General features: G+C 56.7%; 2 protein-coding genes across 6 annotated transcripts; one reads left to right on the top strand and one right to left on the bottom strand.

Annotated features, from left to right (window-relative positions):
- Nucleotides 1-401: 401 nt before the first annotated feature.
- Nucleotides 402-6481, bottom strand: FSTL3 (follistatin like 3). Of its 2 annotated transcripts, XM_081135239.1 has the most exons (5): nt 6273-6460; nt 4752-4937; nt 2482-2697; nt 1734-1961; nt 413-1646 (listed from the first exon to the last, which is right to left on the bottom strand). In XM_081135239.1, the coding sequence occupies exons 1-5, from the start codon at nt 6373-6375 to the stop codon at nt 1588-1590; spliced, it is 792 nt and encodes a 263-aa protein (XP_080991365.1). In that variant the 5' UTR covers nt 6376-6460; the 3' UTR covers nt 413-1587. The 2 variants fall into 2 exon arrangements, with proteins under 2 accessions (XP_080991364.1, XP_080991365.1); XM_081135238.1 differs by having other exon boundaries at nt 402-1961; nt 6273-6481.
- RNF126 (ring finger protein 126) lies at nt 2652-22705 on the top strand (the record flags this gene model as incomplete). 4 transcript variants are annotated; one of them, XM_081135235.1, is made up of 9 exons in its annotated part: nt 2652-2720; nt 17621-17679; nt 18044-18107; nt 18635-18879; nt 20471-20539; nt 20613-20682; nt 21409-21502; nt 21738-21853; nt 21952-22705. In XM_081135235.1, the coding sequence occupies 9 exons, from the start codon at nt 2652-2654 to the stop codon at nt 22099-22101; spliced, it is 936 nt and encodes a 311-aa protein (XP_080991361.1). In that variant the 3' UTR covers nt 22102-22705. The 4 variants fall into 4 exon arrangements, with proteins under 4 accessions (XP_080991361.1, XP_080991362.1, XP_080991360.1 ...); XM_081135236.1 differs by lacking the exon at nt 2652-2720 and adding an exon at nt 10982-11169 and having other exon boundaries at nt 18668-18879; XM_081135234.1 differs by lacking the exon at nt 2652-2720 and adding an exon at nt 11011-11169.
- Nucleotides 22706-23345: the final 640 nt, after the last annotated feature.

The following is a 23345-nucleotide window of genomic DNA, read 5'->3' as shown; positions in this document are numbered from 1 at the left end:
AAACAAAAAGTATCAAAATAACTGAATAAAATGTTAACTGACAACCAGACATGATGGTCTACCCACATTCCTTGAGCTTCTTCTTGGCTTCAGGGTGGCTAAGGGTCCAGATGAGCCACTTCCTTCCTGAGCCACTTGCTTGGCCTCCTTTCTCTTCCACTCACCTCTACCACCACCCTACCTGTCTCAGCCCCCTCTTTGGCTGCTGCCCACTGCACAGAGATGGACACTGAGGCCCAGAGATGAACAGTGGCTGCCCCTAGGACATATGCTCATGTGTCCCCTGGACACTTCCAGAGCCCCCACTTACTACCCTAACAGCAACCTAGGCTCCAGGCTAGTAACCCTTTACCAAAGTGGGCAGCACAGAGGCTTATAGAGAGAGGAGCAGACCAGGAATTGACCCTAAGGTGGATTTTTACAATCTTTATTTCTTTGGTGAGGCAGAACCCCAGGCTGGGGGAAGTTGCCTTATTGGGAGGCTTGGACAAACTCACCTACTCAAGGACACTTTTCTGGGTGTCATAGTTAAGGCACTTCCTGGGGGCTGGGAGAGAGTGAGCACACTGGCCCCTGCGCTCCTCGCCCCAAACTTGAGGATGTGAATTCTCATATCTGGTCTGAGCCTCTGGTCTACACAAAGGCACAGGGAGGTGCCATTGAGTGACGGCCCAGAAATGGAGGGAATTGGCCCTAGGCTAGCATTGGGTGGGGTGGAGATCCTTGAGACTAGCTGGTGGTGAAAGAGGGTCCACCTAGGAACTGGGCCTAGAGGCTCAGCAAGGGTGGGCCTGTTGATACCAAGGGGTCCCAAGTTTGGACCTCACCTGTGACTGGGTCAGCAAGCACTGGGGGTGATGCTCAGACACATAGCTCCAGGAGGCCAGGTGTGCAGTGGGCTTTGGCATCTATACCCCACCTGGGAAGATGGATGAGTAGGGGCTCCTGAGCCCCATGAGGTCTCATCCTAAGTGGATTGGGTACCACTGGACAGGGTATCCTGTTCTGAGCTAAGGCCTGTGTTAGGAGGTACAGATAGTGCCTCCCCCACCAGGAGATAAGCTGGGCTTGTCTCAAGGGCCTTCACAGGACCTACTGGGTACATGGAGACAATGGGGAAGGAGAGCCCTAAATTCTTGGGCTAGTAGGGGACAGAGACTGCTTCTTCAGCCTGTCTGGGGGTCTGAGCATGTTCCAAGGCTCATGTATATGACACCTACGTCGTGGACCCCTCCTCGTCCCTTGGTTCTGTTCTAGAAGGCTAGGGTGTCTTTTTATTAATTGCTGGCAGAGAATCCCCAGCCCTCTTGGTGGAAGCGATAATTAATAGTTATCCCCAAGGGAGGAGAGGCAGGTCCTCTTGAGCAGTAGTAGGGTGGCTGGGGTGGAGGCCCCACCTACCAGCACTGCATCCAGTCCTCCTCCCCCAATCCTTTCAAGATAATGGTTGCCGGGAAGGGTCCAGGGCTCCCCCAAGTGGTCCGGTCCTGGCTCTGGGGAGTGTCCATGGGACATAAATTAGGCTTTGCTGTGGCAATAAATAAAATGTGGGAGGCCTTGAACGCCAGGCCCAGGCTGCCCTGTAAGTCACACGAAGTTCTCTTCCTCTTCCTCCGACTCAGCATCTGATGGCTCAGGGGTGCCTGCTGAGCGGGAGGGACGAACAGAGAAATGGGGGTACAGAGAGGGGCTGGGGGCTACAGCCCACCACTGCTCCCCGCTTCGCCCCAAACCTGCGCAGCTGCCTGAGTGGCGCACTCCAATGGAACGGCCCAGGAAACAGGTGGCCTGGCGGAGGTGGCACGAGGACATGTAGGTGATGTTGTTGTTACCGCAGAGTTCCTGGCCCCGGCTGGAGGGCGCGGGGCAGGGCGCAGCACGGCACATCACGCAGTGGGCGCTGCCTGTCTGGTCCACCACGCAGGACTGTGGCCGCTGGCACACCACTTGGGCGCAGGACTCTGTGGGCGGGGCACCCGGGCGGGTCAGGAAGACGAACCCCGCCCACAACACTGAGTGCAGGCTCAGGAGCTCAGGACGCGCTCCTTCGCGTTTGCCAGAAGCCACACCCCTTCTAAGAGACCCTCCCACAGCCCAAGTCCAGCCTCAAGCCCCGCCCCCTGCAGTGTACCCACAAGCCCTGAGTCACGCTCCCGTCCTTCTCTCCCCATGTGAGCCCTAGAACCCCTTTCAAAACTTCCACCCGACTATTCCTTATTCTTGATCCTACAAAACACCCAATCCACTGACGATCTCTCAGGAGCATAAACACTCCTTTTATTAGACTCCACCCACGACCTTGCCACCACGGCCCCGCCTACCATAAGCCCGCCCCAATCCTCAGGAACTACACCTCCACTACCGGGCACTTCGTACTGGAGGCCGGCCCCTCCCCCAGGTCCCGCCCGCACGCTCTGCCGCGGGGGTACTGACGCGCAGGCCCGGTGGCCCCGCCCCCGCAGGGCCCCGCCCCCCACGTACTGCGGCAGCGGCCTCTGTACATGACGCGCAGGTCCGGGTGGCCGCGGCAGCGCGCGGCGAGCAGCTCACACTCGTCACGGTAGGTGGCGCCGTCTGAGCCGCAGACCTGCAGGCGCGCTGGGATCTCCGCGCAGTCTGGCGTGCACTCGCAGCGCGGGCGGCCCCCCAGCATGCGGCACGCCTTGCCCGGGCCGCACTCCACGCCCTCGCACGAATCTGCGGACACAGGACACGCGCCGGTGGGCTGGGGCTCGTGGCGGTGGTCAGAGGTCTTCCGAGCCCACGGCGCCCCGCCCCCTGTTTTGAGGACTAGAGGCCGGGCCGGAGTGGGGGGCTGTCCGGAGTCGGGGCACACGGCGAAGATACTGGTTCGGAGTCTGGGTGGGGGGTCCATTGTGGGAGAGATTCAGTCACTGCCCGAGTGGACGCCTGGGGCTGGGGGCTGTGTCCGGAGGCGGGCTCAGTGTGGATAGGAAGGGCTTTCAGCCTGCTCTCGCTGACGTCTGTTCCCTGACTCGCGTTTCTGGGCAGGCCGGCGGGGGGCCCTGCTGCGTCAGCCCGGGGGTAGGGTGGGGGGCTCCACCCCATCCAGGCTGAGTACTTTCCCTTTGCTTGCCAGAACCTCCCCAGAGGAGGCTACAGGGAGGGCGGGGCGTCGGCGCCTGGCATGAGGCTTATTTCCTCGGGAGTGGGCCTCCCACCGCCGGAGCCCTCTGAACTAGGAGTTACCCATCCCCTTGCAGCCCCATTTCTCAGGTAGGGAAACAGGTCTGACCTGGGGAAGTCTCTCTCACGTCCCTGCCCCTTCTCAGGCCCCGACTTCGGAAATGCAAATCACACCCCACTAATGGCTGCTCCTGCCTCTCAGGCCCTCCCTGGCTCTTTGCCGCCTCCCAACCACCCTAAGAGGTCATGCTGTTTGGAAAACTGAGGCCTGTCGCTGCTGTGAGTGGAGGAGAGCCAGGAGCACCTCAGCATAACTCCAGGCCAGATCCTGGTTGGACCCCTCCCAGCTCAGTTTTTTTGCTGGTGGGTCTGGAGCGCAGACTCTGAGCTGAGTTTACACTCTAGCCTCAGTTTCCCTGTGTATAAAATGGGGCTGATGGGGGAACCCGTCTTATAGGATGAGCATAAAATAAGTGGATGCTCCTAAGAGAATGGCCTGCACCCCCGCATTGGTAACCCCTGCCAGGGCATGTGGGCTGCACCTGGGTGCCTCCCGCCCACATGCACATCTGGAAATGTTTCGCCTGTGTGGCTTCATGAAAGAGGAAGAAGTGGGGGTGGGGGGCTAAGTTCCTGTCCCAAAGGCCAGAATGGGTGTGTGTGTGTCCTGGACCATCTCATGTCCAGGCCAGGCACTTTTTGAAGTCTGTTCTCCTCCCAGAAGCCAGAGGGGGTTCTAGAGTCAGCCAGGGCACGTGGCTGTGAGTTTAGGACCACCCAGCCAGGCTGATCTGGGATTAATCACATCCCAGAGCCCAACCAGGCTCCTCAGCTTGGCCTTCAGGTCTGCAGCCCTCAGCTCCAGCCTCCTCCTGGCTCCCCTGCCCTGACCCCACCCACCAGGACCTCACTCCAGGCCATGTCTCTGCTGATTCTCTCCCCCGTACTTTCTACAGCTGGCAAACTCCTAATCATCCCCCAAAGCCCTGTCTCTAATGCCCACCTCCTTCAAGTCATGTCTCTCTTGGGTCCCTGCAGGTTCAGCCCTGACCACAGGGGCCTGGGAGGTCCCCCGACCCCTTCTCCAGGGCAGAGAGTACCTCTTGACTTACTAATTCAGCCCTTGAAGAGCTTGTCTGATGGAGGAGGCACATTTCTCAGAACATGGTCCAGAAGGCACATACTTACTAAACATGCAGCTGGGGGCCCACCATAGTTCCCTGGAATCTGTGGGGTTAAGGGCAGATAAGGACAGTTGGGAACACTGTGGGGTCACAAACTGGAATGGCCAGTCAGGAAAATCTACTTTCCCAGGAGTTAGCTGTGAGTCAAATGTACTTCCACCAGGTGGGGTGCAGGTGGGAAAGGCTGTCCTGGCAGAGGGCTTGGGGTAAGTAAAGGCCTCCAGGCTGGAAACCAAGCTGGGGAGTCCTCAGAACTTCTTCCTGAATCTTCAACTGAGGGAGGCTGGGATCCCCTCCACAACTGCTCCTCCCAGCAGCCTTGACTTCCTCCTGCATACCCCTGAGACAGGGAGCTCACTTCCAGCAGGTCTACCTTCGACCATAGTGACCCTGGATTGTGGCCGACACCTGGGGTCTCACCTTTGCAGGGGAGGCACTGGACGAGGCCCAAGAAGCCCAGGAGGCTGATCTTGTTCCCTGGGTGGGTGAAGTTGGACCAGGCAGTGTTGATGTTGCCAGAGGCACAACACTCAGCCTGGCTCACGTCGGTCTTCAGCACCAGGCTGCAGGTGGCCTCTTTGCCCTGCTGGAGCCAGCAGACACCACCTGTGGACCAGGGGGGCAGTTCCTATGGGACCAGAGGTGCCCTCCTGTACCACTCCTGACACCCAGACCTTGACCTTTCACCCACCTCCCAGTCTGGGGGATGCATACAGTTGTTACTCAGTAATTACAAAGAGGATGATCTGCCCTCAACCTGGGAAGGAGGGGCTACAGATCTTTTTGAGATCCTCCTCTCTGAACTCCACCCCCTAACTGTTCTGCCACCAACTCCTAGCCAACCTCCAACCATCCCAGGAAGCTCTTCTCTATCCACCCCCCCACACTCCAGCTACCCCCCTACCCACCCAGGCCTGGCATCCTGCCCAATCAAACACCCAGAGCTGGATGTGTCAGGCTCAGTAGGCCCTGGAGCCACCTCTCCTGCCTCTGCCCTCTGTCTAAACAGCATCCGAGGGCATGCAGAGCCCCCTTTCCTGGCATGCCCCCCCCCCCCCCATCGCCTGGACTGCCTCTTACTCACTCCAACTTAGGAACATTCCCTTTGCATGAGCTCACTGTCTCCCCCGGGACACAGCCTTCGGGGAGGGGGCTCTGCTCTCCCTTCCCTCCATGCAGGGTTGGGTGGGGCTGCTGGGTATGGGGGGCAGATGGCCTCAGTTTCTTCACCCTTAAATGGGGGTAGGAATAGCCATGGCCCCCATCCCAGAGCTCACTGGTTCCCAGGTGCTGTACTGAGTGCCTCCCAGGGACCAGCTCTGGGAACTCAGCACCTGGTACTCATAAAAGGGGAAACAGACCAAGAGTGGGGATGTTACTTGCCTGATGTCTCCCAATAAGTGGCAGGTAGGACATTCTAATGACCTGTCTGCCTAAGCCAGACTCAGGGAAGATCTGAGGCCCTTGCTGGAGGTCCTGGGACCAGCCACTTAGCCCTGCCTCTCTGTGGTGTCAGGACCCAGATGGTCCAGGTTCCAATTCTGGCTCTGCCACTTACAAACTGTGTGACCCAGTGCCTCAGTTTCCCCATCTGGAAAACAGGCATGATAAGAGTTCCCACACCATTGGGCTGTAATATGGATTCAGGGAGGTAAGAGGTAGACACTAAGCGCTCAATAAATGTAAGTCATTGTGACTATTGATCATAATTGTGAGAGTCACATCTGCTCTGCTGACCTCTTGATTGCCCTCAGGCCCTTTGGGCCTGGGGGAGGGGGAGCCCCAAGCCCTCCAGGATTCAATCTGCAGCGGCCTCTGGTCATCACTCTCCACCTCCCAGCTGCCACCTCTGCTGCGACCCCCAACATTCCCCCATCCGCATTCCCGGCAGGCCCACGTGGGTGGCCCACCCCACCCGCCTCTTCCGGCCACCCCACTCACCCGGCGAGGGGTCCCCTGAGCCCACGGAGCCCACGAAACCCACGGCCCAAGCCAGGGCCCCCCAGGGCAGTGGCCACAGTGGCCTGGGCGCACCGGGACGCATGGTGACCAGCAGACAGCGGCGGCAGCAGTGACCCCGCGTCGGGCTCGGACGTGCGGGCGGGCAGCAGGGAGGGCGGCGGCGCCGACTTCCCAGTGCTCTGCGGCCGGCGCTCCCTATAAAGGTCCCGGGCTGCGGGCGGGGCCGGGCCGGGGCGGGGCGGGGCGCGTGAATGGCGGGGCACGAGGCAGAGTTGTGCGCGATGTGTGCAGGGGCTGGGCCTGGCCACCGAGGTGGCAGCTGGTGGGTGGTGGCCGCGACCTGGGAGCCGGAGTCTGACTGTAGCTGAGGCAACGGGGCCAAGTTGTGACCGTGGGTGTGAGTTCGAGTTGTCCTGTGCGTTTGGGGTCTTCAGCTATAAGGCTATGGCTGAGCTAACTGGTTACTCATGGGGAGCATGTACTACATTGTGGATTGCATGTGGTCACTTGCATGGTCCACACGTGGTCCTCCCATTTCTACAGGGCCCTACACCGGGGGACTTCAGCCCCAGACTGGCTGCTCACACCCCAGGCCACCCACCTAGCCACCTAGCTGCTGGAGCCGGGGGACACAGCTGGGTGTGAGCAAGTGTTTTTGGGGGTGGACCTGGGGGCTGCAGAGAGAGACCTAGGGACACAAACGGTCCAACAACATCACTGACTGCAATAATCATAGCATAAGACTTCCAAAGTGCCTACTGTGTGCCTTGTCTTTTCCCCTCACACCCTGGGAGACTGTGCACCCCTCCAAGACTTCTGCAGAAGGTGTGTCAGGGCCACACCCACAAGAACTTACTGTCTTAAGTTCTTACTGGAATCTCGGGTATCCTGCAGTTTATGACAGCAACATCAGTGTGGACCTGGGAAGTGAGTCCATGGGGGCTTTGGTGCAGCCAGATACTCTTCCTATTTTGGAACTGATCCCTTCTACCTTGGGGGCCTCCCAAATTGTCAGGACACCCTCAAAGTGCTCATGGGTTCTGTGCAGCTCCTCTGTATTTGTGCTTCTAAGAAATAATTAATGACCATCTCCTGGTGGCAGGTACCGTTGTGGAGTGCTGGGCTACCAGGGTGGCCAAGGCAGACCCAGTTTCTTCATCACTGAGCTCATGGTTTGTAGGGGCCATAGCCAATAAATCATATAGGCAAACAGATTAATATATAACTTTAAAGAGTGGTAAATGCTTTCAGGAAAATTTAAGAAATGGAGAACAACTGGGTATCTCCCAGGACCACATCTGCTTCATCACCCCCTATTCCTACATCTGCCCCCTCCCCTGGTGGGAAAATTGAGGGTCCCTGTGGCCACACAGCACATCCCCTGCTTTGCATGCACAAGAATTTCTGCCATCAGATGCCAAGCCCAGACCCTTTCCTTCACCTTAGCTGCTCAGACTGACCCATATCCCCTAGCCAGTGGCCAAGGGTCACATTACTGCCTAGAGGCACTGAGGGAAGATTCCCAGCTGTCTTGACTTGGCCTTGGCCTCTGACAGTCTGAGGGGATTCTCCCTTGGTTGGGGAGTGGGGCAGGGATAGGACTCTGTGTTCTCACCAAGGGTGTGCACTGGCTGGACAGTGTGACCTTGGCCAAGACCTGACCTCAGACACCCTGGCCTGGGTTGTTCAAATCAAAAGGTCATTGTCAGCCCTGTGTAGATTCCAAACAGAGGCCAGCTGCTAGTGGCCTCCTGCTCCCTAGACTGGCGTGTCTCCCCAACCCAGAGGCCATGTGCTGGGTGACCTCAAGCAAGTCACTGGCCCTCTCTGGGGAGCCCCTGCCTCCCCTTTTAAGTCTTTTCCATTTGTACCTTCCTCTTTGTCCTGACCCAACTTCAGCCTCACCTGCTGTAGCCTACTTCCTACCCCAGCTGCCCTAGGCTTCTCCCAGCTCAAGCACCCACCATGACTCTCCATAGCCCCTGCTCACCATTCCAGGCTTCTCTCCCCCAGACCCCACAGGTAAACTGGCAGTAATGATTGATTTTGATCAGAGCTGTGCCGAACATCCCAAGGCTATACCAGACCCAGCCTGGGAGAGACCAAGGAAGACTTCTCAGAGGAACAGGACATTTAAATTGAGACTTGGGAGTTGGGTTGAACCATGGGGAGGAAGGGGGTGGGAACAGAAGTACAGTAAACGGATGTTTGTGCTACAAGTAAGAGAAAGCCCAACTCTGCCAGAGATGTCTGATCCTAATCCCTGGACCCTGTAACGATGTCACCTTTGATAGCAGAGACACTTTGCAGATAGGGTTAAGGACCTTCGGATGGGGAGACAACCCTGGATTACCCCGTGAGCCCAGTGTCATCACAGGATACTTAAAAGTGGAGACCTTTCCCTCTGTGGTCAGAGAGATGCTACATAAGAAGGACATGACCTGCCATTGCTGGCTGTGAAGATGGAGGAAGGGGCTGAGAGCCAAGGAATGTGGGCAGGCTCTAGAAGCTATAAAAAGCTGGAAACAGATTCTCCCCTGGAGCCTCCTGGAAGGAATGCAGCTCTGCTGATACCTTGATTTTAGCTCTGCAAAACCCATGTTGGACTTCTGACCTCCAGAACTTGAAGAGAAAGACTTGGGGTTTTTTATGTCAACAAGTTGGTGGTGATTTGTTGTAGCAGCAATAGGCTAATACAGGTGGACCCTCTGGGTTCAGTGTGTTGCCACAGTGACACAGTCCCTGCCAGGCTGGAAACAAACAAGGGAGCGAACAAGGTGTGAAGATAGGCAGCAGTACGAAGATGCTGGGAACAGAAAGGTTTTGGGGTCTCTGAGGAGGTGACCCTGAGGCCTGAAGGGAGGAGGTGTCTGTGAACGCCAGGTCCAGACTGTGCCACCTTGGCCAGGCCCGCAACCTTTTGGTGTATGGAACAACACTCCAACCAACTGAGCCACCCAGCCAGGACCGGAGCTGGTAGTTTTAGAACATAGAAAACCGTGTGTTCTTGTTTCCACTGCATGGCCAGAGCCTTGCCTGAGTCTGGCACCCAGCAGGTCCTCATTAATGTTCAGTTATTCAAGACTATTGAACATGTACTGTTTGTTGGGTGTCGGCCTCACATATTGGGAGACACCACTGCTAAGTCCTGGATTAGGAGATGGCTGTAGTGGACGAGATCAGGGTGCTGAGCAACCTGGTGGATAGGACTCCCCCATGAAGGGATGGGGGCAACCTCCTGAGAAGCAAGGAAAGAGAAGGGACTGTGGGAAGGGCATTCCCAGCAGAGGGCATAGCCAGGCAAAGGCCCTGAGGTGAGATCCAGGTTGGCCCACACCAGGAAGACAATGAGGCTGAGCTGGAGAAGGGATGGGTGAGGAGCAGATGACCTCAGGGCAGGCAGCAGGGCCCACTGAGGACTAAGGAGGTGCCCTGGCTACCCATTTGTGCTCCAAACCTCATCTAATCCTAAAACCCTGGGAGGCAGTTTCTGCCACCTGCCCAGAGAGGTCAAGCAATTTGCCCAGGGTCACACAGCCAGTGTGGCTTGTGGGATTTTAACATGAGCCTGCTGGCTCCAAGGCGTCTTGGGTGGTACCTCATACACTTATGCAGAATTAATGAATGAATGTCAGTGGTGTGAAGTGAGCTGGGCATGAGAGGCCTGAGGCAAAGGACCTGCTGGTCCCTGGACCTGAGGTTTACTGGATTCCCAGTGATGGGACGGGTGCGCACTCTGGTGGTCAGAGCAGGAATGGCTTGGAATCACCCCTTGAGCTTTGAAGGAAACAAAACAGTGACTGGCAGACAAGTTCCTGTCCCTAGTCTCTTGACCTTCAAGACCCTTTATACATACACTGCAATTCTAATTTCCTCAACACCCTGGCTCCAATGTCCCCTCCCCTAGGAAGCTCTGTCTGTCTCCCCAGGAAGAGCCAGGGCCACCCTAGGGTCCCATCCTTTGGCTCAACCTCAAGCAACTGGAGGTGTCTGAACCCATCTCTCCAGCCAGAGAGTAGTATTTCAGACCACCCCTTTCACTGTCGTTTCCCATACTGTGTCCTTGCAGTCAGGTGCTCAATGAATGTTTGTTGAGTAGATAAAGAAATAAATGCATGATTGGGCTGGAACCTCCTTTGATCTAGGAATGGGTCTCCTGTCTGCATTCATTCAACGAGTGTTTACAGAATGCTTGTATGCCAGGCACTGTTACGAATCTAGCCGGTAACAAAATACAAACATCCCATCTGCTGTGGAGCTAACTCAACAGTTTATCAGGTGGAAATAATGCTATTGAGGAGGGCATCTCAATAAGTTAGACATTTGAAAGACTTGAAAGACATGAGGAAGAACACCACTCGGCTGTCTGGGAGAACGGTGCACCTGGCAGAGGCACAGCCAGTGCAAAGGCCCGGTGAGAGAGCGCCTGTCGCGTCCCAGGTGCAATGAGGACAGTGAGGGGAGACACTGGGATTTGAGGTAGGAGAAATAATAAGGGGAGGTGGGGGACCTTTGCAGGTTTGGAGAAGCTTGACCTCGCCCCACTCAGGCCCCGCCCCTCTGCCCAGCGCCCAGCTCCGAAGGTTCCTGTACCTAGTTTGGCCCTCTGCGGCCGCCGTCGGCCGAGCCACCGCCCGCAAAGCGCGCCGTCAGACCTGCTCCTGTGCTCTCTACTCCGCCCCGTGCGCTGTGCGTGCTGTGCGTGAGCGTGCGCGGGCTTGTTGGCCCGCCAGAGAGCTGCAAACGGCCGGCGGCGGGCGCCGCGCGGGGGGCCGGCGGCGCGGAGGAGGCGGCGGCGGCCATGGCTGAGGCGTCGCCGCAGCCCGGACGGTACTTTTGCCACTGCTGCTCGGTCGAGATCGTGCCGCGCCTGCCGGTGAGACCCGAGCCGGGCGGCGGGCGGCGGGCGGCGGGCTCTCTTCTTCGGCCTGAGGCCAGTTGGCCCAGACGAGGAAACTGAGCCTTGGCGGCGTCAGCCCGGGGCTGTGCGGAGGTTTCTGAGGCGGGGCCTGTCCCCGGTGGCGCAGCGAGGCCGGTGATCACGATCCGCGGGGCTCCTGCCCCGTGAGGCCACTGGGTCCCCGACGGGGAAACGGAGGCCCATAGAGGCCGCGTGACCTGCTCCGGCGCGCCGCCCAGGAGGAAGCGGGGCCCCGGAGGAAAGGTGACTGGGGGCCGTTCCCGGAGCGCGTCGTCGGCTCCGCGCGTCACTGTGGGCCGCCCGGTGGAAGTCCCCCGCCTGCGCTCGGTCGTCAGGACGAGCGGCTGTGGCCCTGCCCGGGTCTGACAGCTGCCCGGAGCCTGCATTCTTGCGCTTCCTTGGGGATTGAGCCCATCCAACCTGTGGCCCGGTGTTCCCTCTTGCTCATTTAGGCTAATATCTCCCAAGGTGGCCCGACAGCGCCGTGTGGTAGAGGGGGCTGCTTGATAAAGACAGTTTTCCAGGCCCCTCATCCCGGAGGTTCTGAGTCAGGTTCCCCTCCCCTTGCCTGACCCGTTCCCATTTCACAGGTGGGAAGACAGGCCCACGGCTGCTCGGGCCAGCCACAGTCCTGACATTTGCCACTGGGCCAGTTCACGGGGAACAGGTGTGGGATCTGGAAGTGGCCAGGATTTACTGAGCACCTACAGGGCGGGCTCCTTGTACTTTGTCTCCCCAGTCACCTGGCTGGTGGGTGGAAGAGCCTGTTTTGATTTCAGAGCCACACTTAGTCCTTCCTTTCCAGCCGTGGGGTTCCCTGGGAAGAGGAATTGCTGCTGGGACGGGGCCAGGAAGAGTCTGTCCGAATTACCCCAGCCACGGAGAAGAGAAGGAATTAGAATCCGATTTTGGAAAGTGGTGCCTAGGCCCAGGAGGAGAGAAAGGATAGGGGTGGTGTGGCTTGCAGAGGTGAGGGACTTCCTCCCCTCCCTAAGGAAAGGGAAAATAAAACAAAAATGAAACCTCGGGTGAATGAGCGCAGACTTGGGGAGCCGTACTCGTCTCCCGGAAGTCTTGCTTCTGCTTCTTCCGGCTTTCTGCGCGCCCCAGTCTGGGTTCTTTCTTTCTCCATCGTGGCAGGAAGGGGCTGGTCGCCTGACAGCCCACCAGTCTGGATTAGTTGCATGCAGCTCCTCACAGCTGGTGTGAACCCCAGGATAGGCCCCAGGTCTCAGGCTCACCCAAAGCAGCTTGTCTAGAACTATCAGGAAGCTGGAGGCTGAGGCTGCAGCTGGGCTGGGCATCTGCACAGTTAGCTGTTCTAAGTTTTCCCATTCTGGGGTCAGCACAGGGCCTGGGTCCTGGCCTGGTGTGGCCACTTCCTTGCTGTGTGGCCTTGGACCAGGAAGACCCTCACCTCTTCTGACTATTACTGGGCTGATGACCTTCCGAGTCACAGAATCCAGTGGTGACAAGGTAGCCATGACCTTTCCCCTGAGAGTTTATTGGCTGGTCAGGGAGCCAACCTTGAACATGTGATTGTCAAGTATTTAGTCAGGAACATTGGTAAATATCCTAAGAGTAAGTATGGTGGGGAGGGGGTGTCTGGGTGGGTGGGAGGGTGCTTGGAGTGAGATTCAATGAAGCTCAGTAGACAGGGTGATGTTTATCGTTAAGGAGGGAAAGTTGGTTCTTAACTTGGTAACAGTGAAAGGTCCCAGCCAGCACTTGCCCCTAGTAAGTGGGACTTCTGTTTGTAGGAAACTAGCCCCATTGTGTCTGCAGTAAGACACTTGGGCTGGTTTTTATGCAGCTCCTACTGCTACTGTGACAGGACCTGGCTATTGTCACAGAGTGGCACCTTCTCAGGCACCCTGGACTCGGGCTTCTTTCTACCAGCTAGGCTTGGATCTAGGATCATGCTGAGGCTGCAGCCAGCTGCGCCACTTCTCAGCTGTGTGTAGGGGAGGTGTTCAACCTCCCTGGGCCTCAGTCTCGTTGCCGTCAGATGGGTTTGATAAGATAATCCACACTCAATTGATGAGGTCCACAGGGAGTACATTTGTACAAAGGAGCCCAGCACCTGACTCCCAGAACGCAAAGGGAAAGGCAGGTCACCTAGCTTGAGTGTGGCATGTGGGAGCAGGAACCAGATAGGCCAGCTGGCCTGGAGGCCTTAAGGCTGATGCATAGGCCCAGACTCGATCCTTACTTGGAAACAGGAGTGCTGGGGACATGGTGAATATGCATGACTGCAGGGTCCTGGATGTGGACCTACTGTGTCTGATTTCCATGGGGCTTGTGCAGAGGTCAGTTCTCCTTCAGTGCAGATTCTAGCACACCAGTTGTGTCCATGGAAGATGGAGTCTCATTCCTTATTAATGGTGTCAAAAGCAGCCTCGAGAGATGGAAGAAAGTTAGGTTAGGTAGGTGCCCCTGGATTTAACCATCTGCTGGGGTCTATGTATGTGATGGGTGTGTAGATGGCATGAAGTGGGCCTTAGATGATGTCAGGTACTAGCAGAGCTCTGCACCCCAGCATCCAGCAGTACGCATAGGGCTCATGGAGGTTTGGGAGGACAGATGGGGCATGACTGGGATGTGAGGGATAGGGGTGGGGTTTGGACAGCTTTCTGATGGTCTTGGCAGGTCTCTCTGCTAAGTGACATCTGAGGAGGGCTACGTGGGATGGAGGGAGAAGCAAGTGCACTGCTGGGGCCCAGGGGCTGTAGGGGTCTCATTTTATCTATGTTTGAGTCTGAGTCCATGTACCCCTGCTACAGCTCTGCACCAGCCCTCCCTGGGATCTGTGCTGTACCTGGAGCTCTGCTTCTTCCCAAGGGACCCTGAGGGGCCTAGGCCCTTATGTCAAAGCCCCCATGTCCTTCCTGTCACCAAGGAGGGGCCAGATAGTACCTTCTGGGCACGTCCTGGGGGCCCAGTGCATGGAGTGAGTTCTCAGTGAATTTAGTATCTGTGTCATCTTTGGTGCTCTGGCCACTGCTGTTGCCATGGTGATGATGCTGGGGTGATCCCCTTACCTTTCACCTCTCATCTGAGGGGAGAAGTAACTAATTCATGACAGGTCATTGGCTAGGGATAGGTGCTCACAAGTTAGGGCCCAGCAATCAGGCTGTCTCCCCCCCACCTGGGAGAGGAGCAGTGGCCACCTTGTCCCTTTCCCTGGAGACAGGTTCTGTCCTGTGGGAGGGATACATTCCATCTCACAGTCCCCTTGCTGGGATGTGGGTTTCTACGATTGGCTACTCTGATGTAATAAGAATTTCTGGGATCTGCTGTCTGAGGAGAGCATGGGATACCCCCAGTTCTGGCTCCTTCCCCACCGCCTGCAATCAGAGGCTGGAGCCCTGCCTCAAGTCTGGGGCAGCCTATGGTTCCAAAGGGCCACTCTGGACTTGGGCACTGAGCACAGAGGCAGGCAGGGCTCCCTGCAACCCAATGTCAAACCACAGCCCTCGGATCCTCAGTGGCTGCCAGATTTCAGAGCCCTGGGGTTGAGGCCATCCTCCGTTTACAGGTGGGGAGACCGAGGATTGCAGCCGGGAGGTGACGTTTGAGCAGAGACCCAGCTTCCGTGAGGGGGCCAGCCAGGTAGATATATGGGGAAGAGTGCTCCTGCAGAGGGGATGGTATGCAGGCCCCAAGATGGGCAGGACCAGCATAAGGCTGCCAGGGTGAGAGGGCGAGGGCGAGGGGGAGGGTAGAGGCAGCCTGGACTTGGGTCTGGTGGGGGCGGAGCGATGGGAGTGACCAAGCCAGACTGTTCTGGACTTGACTATGTGCTGATTGTGCTCTGTGTTGAGATGGGGCACCATGGTGTTGTGCACAGAGCAGTTGGGTTTAGGGAGGTGTGGGGACCTTGGAGGAGAAAGACAATCGGACAGGCTGAGAGCAGTGAGCACCCAGGAGCTGCAATGAGCCTTAAAAGTGGGAGAACAGGGTTGCCCGTTTCCAGGAGATCAAACTGATGTTCATGCTGAGGCCACATGGCACATCTACAGGTCTGGGGTGGGAGTTCCACCAGGATTTGGTGAGAGCTTGGACCTTCCCATGAACCCAGAGCTGAGGGGTTCCCTGGGCAGACCCCTGGTGGTGGGCAGGTTTGTCTGTCCTTGCCAGGTTTATGGGGTATCTGCAGCCATGTTTCCCTGTGGGCCTGTTCACAAAGCCTCCTGTAGCTCGTGTGAAACTTTGAAGTAAATAACAGGCTGAAGGCTGGCAGGAGGATGATAGGAGGAGCTCCTGAGTGACACTCCACTGGCCGGGAGTCCCATGTTGGGTTTTAACTGTCATCACTCACTGTGGTAGAGCTGTTCCCCCACCCTCGCTCCCCTTCTCAGGAGGGCAGAGGGCTGCTGTCCTCACCATTTATTATAACAATTTACTGAGATATGACCCATTTAAAATGTACACTTCAGTATGGTCAGTATACTTGGAGTTGTGCGCCCATCCCCTCCATTCAATTCCAGAATATTCCATCACCCCAAAAGAAACTTGTCCCCATCAGCAGTCACCTTCTCTCTCTCCCCAGCCCCTGATAACTACTGACTCACTCCTTGTCCCTGTGGATTTGCCTGTTTTGGAGATTGCACGTAAATGGAATCATACCGTGTCGCCTTTTGTGTCTGGTGTCTCCCACTGAGCATCATGTGTTTAGGGTCCATCTGCATTGTATTGAGTGTCAGTGCTTTACTCCTTTTCACGGTTGAGTAATATTCCAGTATGTGGATGACCACATTCATAAGTTGATGGACACTTGGGTTATTGTGGCTCTTGTGACTCAAGCCATGGACATGCTTGGATAGGATTCTTTGTGGGGGTGTTTTTATTTCGCTTTGGTGGACACTTGGCAGTGGCATTGCAGGGCCATGTGGTGACTGTGACCTTCGAAGGAACTGCTCACTGTGTTATGGAGAGACTGCCCATTGCACGTCCCCACCAGCGTGTTGGAGGTTCCGATTCCTCCATGTCCTTGCCAGCACTTGTCACTGTGATCTGTTTGAATGTAGTCATCCCATGGGTGTGCAGTGTGTCTCACTGGTTGTAATCTGCATTTCCCTCTTGCCTGATGGTGTCAAGCATCTTTTTATGGGCAATGGCCATTTGTGTATCTGAAGAAATGGTCCTTTGGTCATATTTTAACTGAGTTGTCTTTTTATTGAGAGTTCTTTATATATTTTGGATATAAGGCCCAATGACCTGTGCAGCTCCCACCTGCCCTCCCCACTTGGCTCCAGCAGCTTTGCTTTTGGCAGTGGCGCAGGTGAGAGGGGCCAGGTGTGTGCTGTGCAGCACCCGCTGTCCAGATGGTGGTGTCCAGCTCTCCACCGTGGGGCTACTCCTGCAGAAGGTGATGTCACATGGGACTGTGAACAGCCCCACCTTCTCTGCCACACAGCATGCTGGCAGTGCTTCTGAAATGTCACCTTGGGCAGAAGCAGGTCTTCCATGGATGTCTTGTCTCCTGTCTGTGGCTTTAAGGACACCTGTGATAGCCCTGCCCTGTACACACCCAACAATCACAGTGTGGACTGGGCTTGTTTCAAGGACATCAGCGTGGTTTCAGGGCTCACACATTTTGTGCCTGGGCGGGTCCTCTGCTCCCTGCCCCAGGACATCACAGTCTGCCACCTGGCTGCTGGAGGGAGGGATGCAGGGGGTGTGGCCAGTGCAGATGGGGTCATGCTCTAGCTTAGGGTCACAGGTCCTCTGCCGGGGCTGCCAGAATGTTCCAGAAATGCTACTGTGGGGTGTCCACAGGTCAGTCCCTCTGCCCTCAGTGGCCACCTTCCTGGGAGCTGACCTGCTGAGGCCCAGATAGCCCTAGAGCCCCACAGATAGTCTCTTGTGCAGCCCTCCAGGAGTATAGGATCAGGCACCTACCCAGGACCACATCTCCTTTATGTGCGTGTAGGGGGCCACTGAGAATGTTCTTGTGAACAGCTTGCTGGACCCTTATTAGCTGGCTTGTGTTTGCTGCAGGCCTTGTCAGAGCCTTTATCAGCTGATATGCTGAATGGACACTCTGAAACTCTCTGACTGGGATGTGGGCAGTTGGGGAGATCACCTGCAGAAGAACAGGTTGAGATATAGAGGTTGTAGCTGTGGTTGATAGGTGCCCATGCCCAAACCTTGCCCACATCCATCAGCCAGGCCTCTGCTGGGTCTGATCCTGGACTGGAGCAGTTTCACAGAAGGGTTTCGGGAGGTGACTCCCATCCTGAGCCTCACTCCTGTCCTCTGCTGCTTGCTTTGGCCTGAGACCGGGGCCCAAGGTGTGTCCTGCTCTAGGCAGGGTAGACACCCTGCCTACTGAGCCCATGGAGGCAGATGACATGGCGTCTGGGATGCTGAGACCATGCTCAAGTGCTCTCTCCTCCCACAGGATTACATCTGCCCACGATGTGAGTCTGGTTTCATCGAGGAACTTCCAGAAGAGACCAGGTAATGTAGCCCCTTGGTCACAGAGGCCTCGGGCCCAGGTGCATGTTGGTAGGATCCAGGCCTCTGGGGTGAGAGAGCAGAGTTGTGATGAGCGGACATGTGGGTGTTGTACCCATTGCTGATTCAGATCCGTTTTTGGTGGGCAGAGCCTGGGAGGGCCATGGTGGGCAGGGGTTGGGCTTGAGGTGGTGCCCTGGAGTCCTGAGCAGCCAGAGATTAAGATCGTCTCCACTCTCCTGATTTGGGATGAGGGCAGGGGCTGCAGAGGGTAAAGAGTGACCCTAAGGCCCGCGGGGGTCAGGCGGGGGTCCTGCCTCTTCTCCAGCGGGTCGCCCCACTGCTGACTTGCACCGTGTCCACCCAGGAGTACAGAGAATGGTTCCGCTCCCTCCACAGCCCCCACAGACCAAAGCAGGCAGCCATTTGAGGTGAGTTGATTGGCCTCCCCTGACAATGGATCATGCCCCGCATGGCTGAGGAAACAGGTTCAGCCCCTCGTCCTGCAGGTGGTTGCTTATGCCACTCCCCAACAGGCAGAGTTGTCCTTCTCCCTGACTCCTAGGACCTCTTTTTTTCTTTAACTAAACTTTTTCTTTTTAATTGATTTGAGAGAGAGGAGAAAGGGGGGTGGAGAGAAACATCTACTTGTTGTTCCTCTTAGTTATGCATTCATTGGTTGATTCTTGTATGTGCCGTGACTGGGGATGGAACCCAAAACCTTGGTTTATCAGGATGACACTCTAACCAACTAAGCTATCCGGCCAGGGCCCTGGGGCCTCTTGAATTCCCCTTCCTTAGTCCCTCCTCTGGAAGCCTCCTGCATCCCTCACATGCACCAAGATTTCTCTGGTGTCTCCCTGTCCCCTTGAAGCCCCGAGCCTAGAACAGTGGCCACAGTGGGGAGGAACTGTGGTGCCCATGCAAGGGGCCCACGGTCACGGCCTTCCTCCTGCAGAATGTGGACCAACACCTCTTCACGCTGCCACAGGGCTACGGGCAGTTTGCTTTCGGCATCTTTGACGACAGCTTTGAGATCCCCACGTTCCCCCCAGGGGCACTGGCCGACAATGGCAGGGACCCCGAGAACCGGCGGGAGAGAGAGCAGCAGTCCCGGCACCGGTATGGCGCCCGGCAGCCCCGTGCGCGCCTCACCGCAAGGCGGGCCACTGGCCGGCATGAAGGCGTCCCCACGCTGGAAGGGTGAGTGAGCTGTGGGGGGCTGGTGGGTGAGTTGCTCTTGGGGGCTTCCAGCCTGCCCCACTCTGCTCAGGCAGAGTGACCATCTGCCCATCCAGAAGATTCTATGGGCACAGAGGTGTGGGTGCTGCTTCTGGGCAGGGCAGTTTTCCCATGAGTTCTGGCAGAGCCACCCAAACCTGCCATGCAAAATGGAGTGGTGCAGATAGGGGTCGGGGCCCTGGCTGGGCTAGGGGATGGGGGTACTGAAGGACACAACTCAAGGGCCTAGACAGGGCTTAGGGGGCCTCATGTCACACTGAGTGTCCCCATCGTCCTTCTAAGCAGGGCCTCATTGGCTTGGGTGTGGCTGATTCACCTTCGGGTCCTTGTCCCAGGGCAGCAGTGAGCTGGTAGTTTCTGGTATCCCTGCCCTGTAACAGGGCCCTTAGCCCCTTCCTGTGTGAAGGCTGGCACCAGAAAGGCTTATTAGCCTGAGGACAGCACAGGAAGGGGAAACGCACTCAGAAGGACTGAGAATTAAAACTCAGTGTTCCTTGCAGGCCCCGTCCCTCCAGAGGAGGTGTGGCTAGGCTTCTCACACATCTGAGATGGACTTGGCTGTACACAAAGCACCCATGTCACTTAAAGTGGGTTTAAATCTGCACAGAGCCCATCCATTTTCCTCACTGAGCTGGAGGCATTTCTAGCTTAGGGCTCAGGTGGTCCCTGATGCCCCAGCCTATCATTGTCTGAGCAGCACCCACACCCTCCTTGGGCTCTGGGTACACCAGGATCCGGGCTGGATGTTTTGGGGCCACTGTGAACAGCAGGGTTGATCCCATGGCTCTCATGAGCTCCAGGATGTTCCCCCAGTTTGTATAATGGGAGTTGGATGTGGTGACACAGCCATAGGTGCCATCCAGGCCTTGGGGAAACCTGGCCTGGAACTCAGTGAGGAAAACACTTCTCTGGGTTTCTCTCGTGTTTCTTTTTTTTTTTTTTTTTTTTAAATCCTCACCCAAGGATATTTTTTCCATTGCTTTTCAGAGAGAGTGGAAGGGGGAGAGAGAGAAACATCGATTTGAGAGAGACACATTGACTGGTTGCCCCCTGCACACGCCCGCAACTGAGGCACATGCCCTTGGCCAGAATTGAACCTGGGACCCTTCAGTCTGTGGGCCAACACTCTAACCACTGAGCCAAACTGGCTAGGGCTTGTGTTTCATTCTTTTTACAATTTTTTTTCTTTAAATATACTTTTATTGATTTCAGAGAGAGGAAGGGAGAGGGAGAAAGAGAGAGATAAAAACAACAATGATGAGAATCATTGATCGGCTGCCTCCTGCACGCACCCCACTGGAGATCGAGCCTGTAACCTGGGCATGTGCCCTGACTGGGAATCGAACTGTGATCTCCTGAATCATAGGTCGATGCTCAACCACTGAGCTATGCCGGCCGGGCTCATTCTTCACCACAAATCTTACCAATTGAAAGCACAACCTTTAAATGCTACGGATTTAGAAGCTGAGTTAGAGTTTTTTGTATATCCTCCCCGGGAAGGCCCTGGCCCTGGGAATGCACTGACTGCAGGCCCTGACTTGCTCTGTTCCAGGATCATCCAGCAGCTGGTCAATGGCATCATCACTCCAGCCACCATCCCCAACCTGGGCCTGGGCCCCTGGTGAGTAGGTGGGCGGGTCCCCCAAGCCCCACCCAGCCCCTCTGCCGCTTGAACCCCACGCATCTCTGCCCAGGGGTGTCCTGCACTCAAACCCGATGGACTACGCCTGGGGGGCCAATGGACTGGATGCGATCATCACACAGGTATGGGGTAGGCCTCCCCAGTTAGCACTAGGGACATTGCTATCTTTCCTTCTGAAGGGATGCAGAGTTTTGATAGGCCCATGCGCCCCCCTGCCCGAGCACTGAGAGGACTGTAGGAGTGTGACCCTAGTGGATTGCATCCCTGGCATGGATGCTCCGCTTTCTAGCTCCCCAGCTCCCTATAACTTCCATCCTGAGGCTGAGGCACACCAGCCAAATGCTTCCTCCTAGCACGGCACCACTGTAGAGCAGGAAACTGTGTGCTGGGCGCTGTAGGTCCTGGCTTTGTCTCACGTGGGTCTCCACGTTCTCCCCAGTGAGGCCTGGGATGTGTGTTCACTGTGACCTCAGTGGCACTTGTGAGGCAGAGACATTGCCATCTTCAGGGCTGCTTGCCAGTGATCCCTTTGAGTATTTTGTTTCTGATGGGATTCGGCCCTCTGGTTTTAGCTGAAGTCTCACAGCACACAGGATCACATGAGCCCCTGGGTGGGACCCTCAGCCCCAGGGCCCTGTCTTCCTGCCCTGGCTGTGAGGTGACACTAACTAGATGAGCAGAAGAGTGGGTAGGAGCCAGTGGCTGGGCCTCATGGGGTGACTGACCTTTAACCCCTAAGTGGGGGTCCTGGGGACTAGGACAAAAGCAGCCTCAGTGCTTTTGCAGGTAACCCAGCCTTGCATTTCAGAGTCGGGCAGCCTTCTGTACTCTGGCCTCTTGTCTTTCAGCTCCTCAATCAGTTTGAAAACACAGGCCCCCCACCCGCAGACAAAGAGAAAATCCAGGCCCTTCCCACCGTCCCTGTCACCGAGGAACACGTAGGTACGTGGCCCTCAGTCGCCTAGCTTCTTTTCTTTTTGAGATAATTTCCCTAGGATTTTTATGTTGGACCAAAGGTCGGCTTGAAGGGGGAGGCTTTATCAGTGTCCCCTCTGTTCCCCTGGGACACAGGACTCAGCCTCTCTCCCTCCTCTGGGTCCAAGGTGGCTCTGGATGGGTAGTCTCCCCAACGAGACACCTTTGGTTGGGTGTGTCATGGACTCCCTGCTCCCCGCAGGCTCTGGGCTGGAATGCCCTGTGTGCAAGGACGACTACGAGCTGGGTGAGCGTGTGCGGCAGCTACCCTGCAACCACCTCTTCCATGATGGATGCATTGTGCCCTGGCTGGAGCAGGTGAGCAGGCGAGCAGGCTGGTGGCCACTACCACAGGGCCTGCCCCATCCCTGCCAGCCTCTGAACTGCTTCCCTTTTCCTGCTCTCTCCCCACAAAGCACGACAGCTGCCCTGTCTGCCGAAAAAGCCTCACAGGACAGAACACGGCCACCAACCCCCCAGGCCTGACCGGGGTGAGCTTCTCCTCCTCCTCGTCATCCTCCTCCTCCAGCTCACCCAGCAATGAGAACCCAGCAAGCAACTCCTGAGTCCCCCCGCCAGTCCCCAGAGTAAGCACAGGACCCTGGCCAGCACCAGGCCCTGTGGGCATGAGGGACACGGACGTCCCGGAGCCCAGGAGGTGCCCCCCACCTGCCTCAGCTCTCACACCACCGTGGCTCCCATGGACTCTGGTGCCAGCTGTGCCCCCAGCCGTGGGCAGAGGCTCGGAGGACCCACTGCCTCCAGGTTGTGGAGGAAGCCCGGCCCTCCCCCAGGGATGTCCCTTGAGGGGCTGGGCACAGAGGGGCGCAGGGCATGTGTCGCCCCCAGCATCCTGTCCCATTTGTCTCTAACCTCACCCTCTACATGTTCAACAGTGAAAAGGTTTTTATAATTTTAAATTATTACTGCTTTGAAATAAATGGACGTTAGCTCACACGCGGCCCTGCATGATCTGTGGAAAGACTGGGTAGAGCCACTCAGCTGGGGTCTTGGCCCCACCAGACAGGCCAACAGTCCCCACCTTGAGTGCAGGGGGCTCGGGACCACAAGGATGACCAGCAAAACAGAACTAAACTGCTCTGACATGTTTTTTAAAGGAAAAAATATATGTATCTTGGAAGTTATTTAAAAATACACCTACTTAGAGAAGCAGGTGGTTGGCGTTTTCCTTCTGCGCCGGACCTGGGGTTGTGCCTCTTGGGCAGCCAATACCGCTGTCCCAAACCAGAACCCTGGAAGTGGGCTGGTGACATTCAACAAGAAGGTGCAGAGGGTCACTGCATTGGAAACGTGAAGCAGGAAACCCCAATGTGCTGAGCTGTCAGGTGAGGCTTCCCCAGCCTATCCTTACTGGAGCCGATGATGTTCATGTATGAAGGCTATTCTGGAATGCAGAGTCACCCAGGTGGAACCACTGGCCCAGACCTACCACAGTGAGTGTCTGCACCCCGCCCCCAAGTAATTGACCCCTGGCTTTGTTTTCTGTATTTTAAGTGGCAGAAGGAGGGTGGGAGCCCTCACCCTACCCCCAGGGACTGTTATTACCTGTCCCAAGCAGAATGGCTTGGGAGAGGCTCCCACATTAGCCCCACACGAAACTCCATGGGGTAAATGGCATCATGATTCTCACTTTATAGAAGGGGAAACTGAGGCCCAGAGTGGAATTGCCTGGGCCAAGGCTGCAGAGCTCAGCCCCGGGGTGGGGGGCTCGGGTTCTGGGAGGGTGGTGGGCACTCCCCCAGGCACAGCACTTCTTGTGTACCCCTCCTCCACCCCCAGGCTGACATGA

Source organism: Miniopterus schreibersii, assembly GCF_964146895.1.
Source record: "Miniopterus schreibersii genome assembly, chromosome: 4".
In the NCBI taxonomy this organism is placed as follows: Eukaryota; Metazoa; Chordata; class Mammalia; order Chiroptera; family Miniopteridae; genus Miniopterus; species Miniopterus schreibersii.
The sequence above is the reverse complement of the archived record's forward strand: the minus strand, read 5'-3'. Positions and strand labels throughout refer to the sequence as shown.